This window comes from Myodes glareolus, chromosome 4, assembly GCF_982192425.1.
Source record: "Myodes glareolus chromosome 4, mMyoGla1.1, whole genome shotgun sequence".
Classification (NCBI taxonomy): Eukaryota; Metazoa; Chordata; class Mammalia; order Rodentia; family Cricetidae; genus Myodes; species Myodes glareolus.
Genome location: NC_142029.1, coordinates 64,443,915 through 64,457,000, shown reverse-complemented (window position 1 = coordinate 64,457,000; position 13,086 = coordinate 64,443,915). Strand labels below are relative to the sequence as shown.

Genomic DNA, 13,086 nt, shown 5'->3' with positions numbered 1-13,086 from the left:
GTAGTTGAGTCTATTAGATACAGCAATTCTGTTCATTTTAGAGTACCCACCATGGCCAGGTTCAACATTGCTCAAAATAAAACAAAAACTTGGGCTGGGAGTATGGCTCAGTCAGTGATGCTTACCATGCAAGCATGACGGCCCGTGTTCAGACACCCAGCACCCATGTGGAAAGGTGGACATGGGAGCACAGGCCTATAATCCCAGTGCTGGGAAGACCAGAGACAGGGGGATCCCTAGGGCTTGCTAGGCAGCCAGTCTGGCCAGATTAGGGAGTTCCAGGTTAACTGTGAGACCATCTCAGAAATGAAGGTACAGAAATAAAAAGACACCCATCGTCCACCCCTGTCCTTATATGCACATAGACCTTTCCAGAGAGAGAGAGAGAGAGAGAGAGAGAGAGAGAGAGAGAGAGAGAGAGAGAGAAAGAGAGAGAGAGAGAGAGAAGAAACTAGGTGCTATGGCATAGCTCAGCAGAATACTTGTGTACCGGGCAGCACAAGGGCCTTGTGCTTGATCCCTAACACCAAACAAATAAGAGGCGGGAGACTTCTAGGTCATACCTGATAAAAGCCAAACTCTAAATAAATATACCCACATCCCGACTGCCTGTGCACTGTCCTCGTATCCACGGCCAGGGGAACCCTAGGCCTCCTCTGCAGAAGCCCACGTCCTCCGCAGAAAGTGCCATCGCTCTTATGCAGTCTAACACATCTCCCCACTCCCACAAATCACCTCTAGACTGTTTCAAACTACTTACAGCACCTAATAGAGCACCATGTAAATAGCTGCTGTTCTACAGGGAATGACCAAAAAAGCTATATATTTTTAATAAAGACTTCTCTCAAATATTTTCAATCTTCAGTTTGCTGAGTCCACAGATAAAGAAGTCACAGACACAGGGGGCTGGTCATACACCTTTATCATCAGGAAAGACTCCTTTCTGGGCCCCTTATGTCTGGGCAGTTTAACTCCCCATTAAGTCCCACTTTTCAGTCCACTTTATAGAGAATATGTCTATGCCAGCACCACTGGAGACGAAAAGAAATCCTTTGGGCTTGTGCCTAAATATAAAATTAGCGTCCAAAAGGCAGTTTTCATGCATTCCGTTAACGTCAACAGGCAAATGACAAACCAATAAGCACACGGCTTTTAAAACATGGCGGTATCATCGCCACGTGTGTGCTCTGCATTATCTACAAAGATTTCCAAACAGAAGGTCCATTTTCCATTAGCTCATAGATATAAATTATGGATTATGTAAATGTCTCAGTGATATTTCCCATGGTGAAGTAAGCATTCAGAATTAGCTCAAGGAGCTAAAAATATGAATCTTTGCTGTTGGGCTTTGTGCGGGAGCACTCTAAGCAGAACAAGTAGGTGTGCGTGACACACCCATCTCATCAAGACGTCACGCATCCTGAAAACTAAAGTAAGGAGATGGGGACTTAACTCAAACCTCCCTTCAACACCACCGTCTTTCTAATAGAAACAGACTGTTCTGCCCTGAACTAAGAATGTTCGCTCAGGGAAACTTTGAAAAGGCTGCAACTCGAGATCAGAAGCAGGTATTGTAAACACGAGTCCTTCTCCAGCTCAGTGTACTATTCCAGGTCAAACTGTGAGTTCACACCGCACACTTCTGCAGCTGAATAGATCAGCTATAAATATTAATATGGACATGTTTATTCATAATTCAAGAGCAAAATTCACACGAGGAATTCCCAAAGAGATCAAAAAGTCAAGAGGTATGACAGTCAGTACTCAAAAATATGCGCATGGCCGTAATTAGGACAATGAACTCTTACCAGCATAGGCAAGTCTGACGATAGTAGCATCGTCTTGGGCCAGGTGGGCTATGCCTGGGAGAATGTACTCTGGATAGATGTTGACATCATTACGAGGAACCTCTTGGACAAGGGCAAGAACTTTGGTGAGCGTCCTCAGGGCCTCAGCCCTCACCCTGGGAACGGAGTCGTTGCTGAAATGTAACAAGTATGGAGTGATACGATCCAGCAGGATCTCCACACTCAGCCTAGGGGCCAAATGCAGAATGAGCTCCAAGGCGGCCAATTTGGAGTCACAGGACTTCAGGGTCTGCAGGCAGGACGTTATGACAGACACCAGGACAACCAGCCCGCTCTCCTTGGGTTCCCCTTCTGCTTTTTCTGGCAAATCATGTCCACAGAGATTGTTGATAATGTTGCCCAAATCTTTCCGTATGACCAAAATCCGCTCATCGGCGGAGAGAAAGGTTTCCTTGGCGAACTGAGCCATGTAAGGCTGAAGGAAAGTGTAAAATATCTCAGGGAATGCATTGCCACGCTGCTGCTTCAAGTAATCCTCGGCCTCCAAACGCTTTTCTGGCTCACGGTGGATCATCTGAGTTACCTACGTGAGAGAAGAAAGAGAACAGGGGACATTTTAGAACATGAAATGAAAGACAGATGGGCTGGCTCACACCTGTGACCCCCACACTCTGGAGGCTTGGGCAAAGCCAACATTTTGGGCTATGTGACAAGTTCGAGGCCAGCCTCCTGAGCTAAGGTAACAAGCTCAAGGGCAGCTTGGACTACAGAAGATCTCTCTCTCTCTCTCTCTCTCTCTCTCTCTCTCTCTCACACACACACACACACACACACACACACAAGTTAGAAGACAATTACATGTGATTTAAAGGATTTCTGAAGTAATTCTGATATTTTCTTTGCCTGACCATTCTCTTTTAAAAAAAAAAAAAAAAACATGTAGCCCTGGCTGGTGTGGAACTCACTATGGAAACCAGGAAGGCCTGGAACACAGAGATCCACGCCCTTCACCTCTCCTGAGCACTGGGATCAAAGGCACGCACCACCATTTTCAGTTACTTTTTTTTAGCACTACAAACTAATTGTGTCTCTCCCAGAAGGCAACAGGACACACTAAGGTGCAAATAGTCCAGTATATAAGAGGTCACACCCTGTTTGATATTTGTTATTTAAAAAGCAACAAACCTTCAGAGAAAAACAAAATAACACACGAATTTGGAAGAAATTATAGGACCCCTGAGATCACTTCAGAGCCACAACTAGGAATTCTGGTTTAAACTATACTACCACAAATCCAAAAGATTAGCACACGGTTTAAATGTAGTTTAGTACAGAGGAGAATCAAAGAGCTGGTAGCGTAGCTCAAGGATGGAGCACCAGCACCAGGGTGTGAGGTCCTGCGTGAGGTCCCAGCACTTCAAAGACATACATACTAGGGTGGGGAGATGGCTCAGCACCCAGGAGCACCTGCTCAGCCCCCAGCACCCACAGGTAGCGGCTCACAACTATTTATAACTCCGGGCGGATAGAGGGGATTGAACACCTTTGAACTCTGCACTCACATGCTCTTCAGTGAGCACGCGCGCACACACACACACACAATCTTAAAAGGAAATAAAATACTTAAAAATGTGAGAAAATGTGTGATGTGGGAGTTCCCTCTGTGTGCTGTGATTACCATTAATGAATAAAGAAACTGCTTTGGACCTACAGCAGGGCAGAACTTAGGTAAGCAGGGAAAGCCAGGCTGGATGCTGGGAGAAAGAAGGGCGGAGTCAGAAAGAAGCTATGGAGCCACCGGCAGAGTCAGACATGCCAAAACTTTGCTGGTAGGCCACTACCACGTGGCAATACACAGATTAATGGAGATAGGTTAAATGAAGATATAAGAGTTAGCCCATAAGAAGCTAGAGCTAATGGGCCAAGCGGTGATTTAATCAATACAGTTTCTGCGTGATTATTTAGGGGCTGAGCAGCCAGAAATGACCAAGTTGCAACAAAAGTAAACATTGGAAAATAATATACCTGATATAAGAACATAAATTCTTTTAATATATAAAAAAACAGTTCAATGTTTCCACTAGTCAAATACATAAAGTATCATAAAAACATATCTGCAATTTGGCTTTCTTTAAGGATTCTAACCCAGACACTAGTACTTGACTTGGGGGAATCAAATGGACCATGTGGTAAAATGACCTAAGAATTACTTTTACATTTGCACTGATGCCTCAAAGATTAATAAACAAACTGACTGTCAAATCAAGAAAGTGTAGCTCCGAAGACACGAAGCTGCTCGGCTCAATGGCCTGGCAAGAGTCAATCACACCGGGGAGCAGCAAGTGTGCGTCTTACCACAAGCTACACTGGCTTCCTCCAGAGCACTGTTTCCAGTATTTCCCGTTTTACTTTTTTTGTTGTTGTTTGGTTTTTCGAGACAGGGTTTCTCTGTAGCTTTGGAGCCTGTCCTGGAACTAGCTGTTGTAGACCAGGCTGGCCTCAAACTCACAGAGATCCACCTGCTTCTGAATCCCGAATGCACCACCACCACCCAGCTTTTACTCTGCTCTTGAGATGGTCTTCAGGCAGTCCAGGCTGGCCAGGACCTCACACTCCCGTTTCAGCCTTTCTTCAGCAAACACATTCCAGGTCAGGGCTGGCCCTGGAGCTACAGCCCAGCCCTCCTAAAAGCTTTATTTATTTTGAGATAGGGATTTGCTGAATTCACCAAACAGGCCTTGAACACAGTCTGAACCCTCAGGCAGGCCTGGAATTTGAGCTTCCCTTTCCTCAGACTTCTAAATAACTGGGATTGCAGGCCTAAGCTACCAGAATGTATATTTCCCCACTCAGGATACTGCAGAGTTTTCTACACACACTGCGGTCATTAGCACAGTGTCAGTTACTCTAGAAAGACGCCTACTCTAGAAAGATGCAGACATCGGACCAGACGGCCTTACACACCGTAACCCAGTGACTGCGTAGCTCCCTTCCAGGTGGACCACACCTGCCTCCACGGGAGAGGCCCACTGCTCTGCTAGGGCTGAGCTCCTCCACACTGCAGACTTCTGCCTTCTTCCTGCCTCATTGGCAAGCTCTATCTTGGGCAGTGGGCCCCCCCCCCTCCAAATCTGCCCAAAGCAGAGTCAAGAGCATCATGGAACAATAGATAACAGATTAATTTTTCTTTTTCTTTTCTTTAATGTCAAATGTTTTTTGAAAACAGTATATTTCTTTCTAATAAGGTATCAAGAGTATGTTTATCAGTACTAGGTTTTGTTCCAACTTTGTTGTGGAGGTGGGACTGGGCATGGTGGCTCGCGCCTGTCATTCCAGAACTCCGGAGGCTACGGCAGAAGGCCTGCCCTGAGTGAACTAACACAGTGAGTTCCAGGACAGCAAGGGCACATTCCCATTAAAACTGTATGGCAAATATTTGCAACATAGTTACCAATTCTCTGATACTGCGATCTTCGATCTTATTTAGCACTTGTTCAGGGAAGAAATGCCCATTCCTATAAGCCAGCAGCTGAGAGAGATCGAACAATGGCACCCCTTCCGTGAAAAGCTCAGCTATCACACAACCTGGAAAATCAGACATAATTCCATTAGGACCACATGAAGAGCTCATGTAATACAGAGCAGAATTCAGAAAAATCAGAAAACTCAGAATGCAAAATCAACTGAATTTAAATGTTTAATGCAATACTAAACATACTGTCTAATTGCTTGATCACCAGGGTATAAAAATAGTGACAACCATTCACTTTTCCTCCTTAAAAAAAAAAACATATGCACAAAGGAGTTTAAAAGTCACAAGGAACCCGTTAGTACAGAAGCACAGCACTAAGTTCACAAGAACTACTAAGTAGTATCTAGCCATCTGGTCGTCATCGAGCAAGTAATGGGTGCTGCCTATAACAGGCGCTGCTAGCACTGTGCAGTAAAATCCTGTCTTCACCAAGCTCCCCTCCTAGAACGGAAGACAGAACATAACCAACGAGTTAATTTGATTTGTAGTGCTAAATATTACAAACATATACCAAGTGCTTAAAAATGTGGGAGCAAATTAGAAGAAACGGGAAATAATTCAACCATTTTGCCTTAACCTTCAATAATTTTTTTAAGTACCTACATTCTCAAAAGCACAAAGCAATTTTGGTTTTTTGCACACAGCAATTTTATTGAGTCATTAAATGACATGCATTTACCAAGTCTTTTAGACCCTTTACCATACAGCCTTGGACCTGCTGGGCCCTCTGGCAAGAATACTCGCCCTAAGTACTAGTGGATCTGACCTCCACCTCCTTCAGCTCCCTGTCAGTCAGTAGTAAATCCTTTCTTAATTATCTGTTTAAGATTCATGAGCCACTGGGTGTGGTGATACACACCCTTAGTCCCAGCACTTTGAAGACAGAGGGATTTCTGTAAATTCAATGCCAGCCTGATCTACAAAGTGAGTTCCAAAAGAGTCAGGGCTACAGAGACCTGTCTCAGAAAAAAACGAACAAAATGAAAACAGATTGCAAAAGCCACTACAGCTCCTCCATATTCTTTTCTTTCACTAGTATTTTTCCACACAGTACCCACTATAGACTATTTTATGTTGCCCGTTTCTGTGCCCACTAAAATACAAACTCCATAGGATGTTTTTCCCCAATTTTTGTCCACTGAAAAATCCCTGTCTGGTGTGAGATTCCCCTCTGTATGCTGTGAATATGTTTTATTACCATTGGTGAATAAAGAAGCTGCTTTGGGCCTATGGTAGTGCAGAATAGAGCAAGGCAGGAATTCCAAGCAGAGACAGAGGAGAAATGAAAGTGGAGTAGGAGACGTCATGCAGCCGCCAAAGGAGACAGACGCCAGAGAACCTTACCAGTAAACCAGGCACCTCGTGGCAATACATAGACTAATAGAAATGGGTTATTCAAGATTTAAGAGTTAGCTAGAAACATGCATGAGCTAACTGGACAAGCAGTATTGTAATTAATATAGTTTTTGTATAATTATTTTAGGTCTGGGCAGCCGGGAAACGAACAGGCAGTCTCCACCTGCACCTGTCAACTAACATAATTCTGATAACTAATAAACATACAGTAAACTTGCTAATTCCTATTTATACAATGTCAATTTCAGAATAAAGAACTTCCAACAACAACCATTTTTAAGGGGAAAAAAAATCAAGTTCTGAGGCCAGTAGGATGCTCAGGGAGTAAAGACACTCGCCACCAAGTCTGATGATTAAACTCTTAAATCCACAAGGTGGAAGGACAGAACAATTCCCACAAGCTCTCACCAACCTCCAACATGCACCAGGTGTGTGCTTGCCTGCACACTCCCTTGCAGCTTCTCCTGCATGGTGCGGGGGTAAGGGGGCAAAACAAACAAAGACATAAAGTCATTTAAAAATACTTTATTCATCATATGTCGCAGGAAATAGATCTGACCCACGTTGTAAACTAAGTAGATCTAACAAACGTTAGTACAATATCCTACCCATGATAGCAAAATACTTATAGAACATACACTGTCTAGACAAGGCCTCAGCCCTGTGGTTTGGACACAGTTTGTACTCCAAGGCTTCCTGTGTTCAAATCAAATCCCCACTGTGAGGTATTGTGGAGAAACCTTAATCTGACAATGGTGTCAGAGGTGAGGCCTCTGGGAAGGAATCAGAATTAAATCATTAGGGAAACCTCTTTGACTGGATCCAGGAAGCTTCACAAGAAGAGAAACCAACACAGAGAGACATGTGTACCACTCTAACACTCTGAAATCGAAAACCAAATTAAACACTGTCTTTTTAAAAAATTGACTTGATCAGGGTGTTTTACCTCAGCAACAGAAAAGTAAGCAAGACAACTCCTAAATAACTAATGGATCAAGGGAACCTAGGAAAGGTCAGAGTGGTGCTGCATTCCTGAACGGCCTGCTACATGGGAGGCCACACATGTGATCCCAGCTACATGGGAGACCACACATGTGATCCCAGCTACATGGAAGGTCACACATGTGATCCCATTTACATAGTAGATCACACATACGATCCCAACTACATGGGAGGCCACATATGTAATCCTAGTTACATGGAAGGCCACACATGTGATGTTAACCAGAAGATCATACATGTAATTGTAATCCCAGTTACCTGGAAGGCTACACCTGTAATCCCAGCTACATGGAAAGCCACACCTGTAATCTCAGCTACATGGAAGGTCACACTTGCAATCTCAGTTACATGGAAGGCCATGCCTATAATCCCAGCTACATAGAAGGCCATACCTATGATCCCAGCTACATGGAAGGCCATACATGTAACCCAGTTACCTGGAAAGCCACACCTAAAATTCCAGAGTGAAGTGAGAGCCTGTGTTCCATTCCCAGTGTTGAGAGGAAAATCAAAAGGAAATTACAAAATTCTTTGGGATAAAAACAAACAAAAAACACACAATATAAAAAAACAAACAAACAGACACAGGTGGATCTCTAAGAGTTCAAGGCCAGCCTGGTCTACAAGAGCTAGTTCCAGGACAGACTCCAAAGCTACAGAGAAACCTTGACTCAAAAAAAAACAAAAACCAAACAACAACAAAAACAAAAACTTTAGAAAGACCCTTTCTAAGTTAGGCCTGGCAGAACGGCTCCTGCAAACAAGGGGGACAAGAAGAGAAAGGGCCATTCTTCCATCAGGGAAGTGGTGACCCCAGAGTCTACTGTCAACACTCAGAAGTGTGTCTGTGGAGTGGGCTTCAAGAAGTGTGCCCCTCAGGCACTTGGAGACATCCAGAGTTATGCCATGAAGGACATGGAAACTCCAGATGTGTGCACTGATGGCAGCAGAGCCATCGGGGCCAAAGGAACAAGGAATGTTCCGCATCATAGGTTCATAGGTACGAGCATTAATGTGTCCAGGGAATACAATGAGAGTCGCCAGACAAGCTCTACACCGTGGAAATCTGGGATCCTGCTGCCGGGTTCAAAAATCTGCAGTCAATTAAGACGCGGTCTGATACGTATCAGAGAGTTATAAAACTTCTTTTAAAAAACATAACAACTGGGCGGTGGTGGCCCACGCCTTTAATCCCAGCACTAGGCAGGCAGACAGGCGGATCTCTGTGAGTTCAAGGCCAGCCTGGTCTACAGAACAAGTTCCAGGACTGCCAGGGCCACACAGAGAAACCCTGCCTCAAAAAATCTAATAAATAAATGAATAACACTCATATGGGCCCTGGGAATAGCTCAGTGAGAAAAGTACTTGCTTTGCAAGTATTAGGCCCTGAATTAAACCCCAGAATCCACATAAGAAAGCTGGGCAGGGTGGTGCATGCTTGTACTTCCAGAGCTGAAGACACAGACACAGAAAAGATCTCTGAGGTTCACTGACCAGCAAAGCCTACATGGTAAGCTCCCTGTCCAGTAAGAGACCTTGCCTCAAAAATAATTAAGAGTTGGCAGGGAACTTACCACAGTATGAAGGCCAGAGACAACCCTAGGTGTAGTTCCTCAGGTACTGTCCATTGTACACATGTGTTGAAAGACTCTAAATGCATTTGTAGGCCCCCTCAACCCTAAGACATTTTTCTAAAACCTTACACTCGCTCACACACACACACACACACACACACACACACACACACACACACACACACATATGCTAGACTGCTTATCCTCCTGTGTCCTTGTGAATAAACTTCAAACATCTACAAAGATTTTGTAAAAAATCTTCTTAACACCATTCTGGGAATTAAGGCAAAGACAACCCACAGATGTTGACTTAGTTCCTGATGTTTGATTTAGTCACTAGAACAAGGCCAGGATGGCCCATAGATGCTCCCTTTATCTCACCTGAAATCGCAACTATTCTCCTGCCCTCGAATAGACCAATCACTACCAGTGATTTTATTATTATTTTAAATAAGCCAATCCAATAAGTTGGGAAACAACCTACAGGTTCCCCCCTTGTGTCTGTGGCTTTTTGCGTTAAAAGATGGACTGTAACAGCTATCGGATGTCCTTCATATCCCAAACCTGAAGGGCCCTGTCATGACAGAATAAAAATCCTCTTGCTTTTGCATCAATTGAGGTTATGTGAGTGGTGTCTGGAGCAACTTTCCCCTGATGTTTGAACTTCTAGTTCAACAGTGTCTGTGAACATACGTACATACATACATACATACGTACACACACCCACACCTGCACACGCACCCCTGCACACACATGACTATACAAAGACAACAAAACAAAACCCAAAACCGCTGAAGAACTCAACTAGTACTTTGAGGAAATGCACAGCTATAAATGCCAATATTAAATAGATGCCTTGTAGGAGCATCACACACTGCCTGACACCAACTACCGAAGCTAACTCCCAGTCTCTGGGAGGCCTCCGTTGGAATGTCATCGCCCTACTGGAGGCCTTTCTGGCAATGCCTCCCTACCTATCGCTCCCACTTCCTTAATATGAGTTTCCATAAGAGCATCTTAGGCTTATCACCACCAGAGCAAACACAAGGTGAGATGTATTTTTTCTCTATCATAAACCAGCTATGTAGCATCCTTTCACGCCGCCAGCATCGCGAAGCTTGTTTTGAATGCTAAGATAAATGAAAAGCACTCTATATTTTCTCATCACTTAAGCACAGCCACAGAGGAAATTATGTATCTATCTAAAAACAGTGTATGAAGGCATGCTAAGGAATGTCTGGAAATCTGGCAACTTACAAAAAGTTAGATTTCTATGTCTGACAGTTAAAATATGCAAACTAGCTACACTGACCGACTCAAATACCTGCTGAAAAGATGTCCATGGCTCTCTTCAACTCTCCCCGTGTTCTCTGATTGCTATTTAGGTCCACAAGTGGAGTTGAGGGATCTCTCATATATTCTAGCTCGGTGGCAAACATACCACCATCGACGAAACGCTCAGGAGCAATATAGCAAGTCCTCCTGCGCGAGGTGTCGAAGAAATAGTTGAAATCTGCTGGATTGTCCTCTGGAAGGTAAGTGGGCTTAAAACTGGCAAAATCCGTTAGAAGAACCCAGTTCCAACTGGTGACCATCACATTCTCAGTCTTGATATCGCCATGTCGGACTCCAGACTTGTGCGCCTGGTCCACAGCTGTCAGGATCTGGAACGCGATCCAGCGCTTCTCGATGTTGTTTAAGAACGGACGGGTACTGATGCGATCATAGAGGTTGTCTCTCACATACTGCCTAAACAGCATAGCTGCCTTCTCGGATGCTTTTTCTGCTGCTTTCTGGAAAGGTAGGCAGTTCTGTGCAGAATGAAGCCTGATTTTCAATTCCTCCAGCTCTTGTTTATAGCTCGTTAAAGGCAACGTGGGATCTTGAATTGCAAAGACCTTCACTACCACCAGGCCTTCCCGGTGCTTTGCTCGGGCAACTTTAAAAAAACGAGTACTTCCCAGGCTCTTATCATATTCAAAGTCATGGATATCTGAGAAATAACTCTCTACAGAGAGAATCTGGGAAGGAGCAATGCCAGCGAGTTGATTTCCCATAATGACCAGCACCTCTGGGTCAGCAAGTTAAGATGTAATACCTATTTAAAAAGATGGGAAAAGGGAGAGACAGATGCATATTAAAATGGAAAGAAACAAAGAAGCAATGGACTTGCCATTATTTGGCCTTTTCCGAAAAGACAGGCGCAACATTTTCTACTGAGTGTATGAATGAGCATCCCAGAGCAGAACTGAATTTAGGAAAATGTACCTAAATAGAGTCTAAATTTTAGGTATTTTTAACCTAAAAAGGTGGTGCTATTTGGTGCTATCCCTTCCAGGAGTCGAACTATGTTTTAGAAGTTCTGAGTTTTTGTTGGTTGGCTGGTTTGGGTTGGGTTTTTGAAACAGTGTTTCACTGTGTAGCCCTGGCTGTCCTGGAACTCACTCTGTAGACTAGGTTGGTCTCAAACTTACAAGAAATCCAACTGCCTCTGCCTCCCAAGTGCTGGGATTAAAGGCGTGTGCCACCACCACCTACCTTGAGCTATGCTTAAACAAATGCCTTTAACATTTTCTATTTTTATGTCTTGCATAGCCCAGGCTAGGCATAAAACCCCCTACATAGCTGAATGACTTTGAACTTCAGATCCTCTTGCCTCCACCTCCCAAGTGCTGGTGCTCCACTATGCCCAGTGTGACCCCTTCAATATTAAGCTAAAGAGGTAAGAGCGTATTCACTGATATGTAGATTCTAAAGCATGACGGCACTTTTACTGCGTTCAGCACTGTGTTTTGGGGCTATTAAAGTCACATAAGTGCTGTACGACTCCGTCCTTGTCTAAGAAAACTATAGCTTACTTACAGGTAGGAAACATGTTTACACGTATAAAAGAATCAGATGATACAAATGGGCCACTTAATCCCTGAGAGGGTCAGACTAAAATCTACAAAATTAGCATCACCTGGGCCCTCCAGCCTCATCGCTGTGTGGCTTCCCACCACCTAAGCCAAGGCAAACTCCTCTGGTTTGAAACAAGAAACCCCGCCAGAACCATTCAATAAAAGTAAGAGAAAATGCAAACTTCCCCCAAGTTACCTAATCCCATATTTTGCAGGAACTGTCTCCCTACCCCAGGCTAAGCACTCAGGGAAACATTTACCCCAGGCCTCTGGCAACTCAAAAGTCGCTGACAGATCACAGGGAAGTCTTGGCAGAGCTCTGAGGGACTTGGGCGTGAACGGTAGTCGGCGAGGAGAATGTTTTCTGTGAGGGGGTCTTCCTTCAAACGCAGGACCTGGGTAGTTGGGGGAGGAGAGCAGAATTGTCCAAGATCTAGAGCTGGGGTTGAGCAACTGGGAAAACAAGCACACTCGGGACTCCGGACACCCAACAGCGTCACCGCCGGCTCCTCCCCTGCCGCCCTGGGCCCGCGCGTGTTCGAGTCCCCCGATCCCCGGGCCTTTGCACCAGCCCAGGGCCGGAACGGTGCCAGCACCGGTCCAGGAAGACTACTTCACCTGCGGCGAACGCTGAACTCCCGGGAAAGCCGCCGAGTTGACCTCACTTCCTGTTGAGAACGGAAGTGACGGAGGGAAGTTTGAGGAAGTGTACAGTAGGAAGCTGGTTGCTAAGAAACGAGGGAAGGGGTGCGGCCTCGCTGTCCCAGACAGAAGAAGCTTTTCTCTAGTAAACTCTGGGGCCAATGGCTCTAAGAAAACTTAACCGCGTATTTAGCAAAACTAGTGCCCCAACCAAATTGGATTTCAACTTTATTGAGATGAAATTTATGTGTTACAAAGTTCATCGGTTTAAA

At 44.6% G+C, this 13,086-nt stretch overlaps 1 protein-coding gene across 4 annotated transcripts in view; it reads right to left on the bottom strand.

The window, feature by feature from the left end:
* Pik3r4 (phosphoinositide-3-kinase regulatory subunit 4) overlaps window positions 1-12,827 on the bottom strand; it is a 55,531-nt gene extending 42,704 nt beyond the window's left edge. For 2 of the 4 annotated variants that reach the window (XM_087905503.1, XM_087905506.1), the window contains exons 1-4: window positions 12,433-12,784; window positions 10,597-11,370; window positions 5,260-5,393; window positions 1,809-2,391 (exon numbers count right to left, since the gene is read on the bottom strand). In XM_087905503.1, the coding sequence (XP_087761629.1) occupies window positions 1,809-2,391; window positions 5,260-5,393; window positions 10,597-11,329 (1,450 nt within the window). In that variant the 5' untranslated portion in view covers window positions 11,330-11,370; window positions 12,433-12,784. The other 2 variants (XM_087905505.1, XM_087905504.1) reach the window with 2 other exon arrangements.
* Window positions 12,828-13,086: the final 259 nt, after the last annotated feature.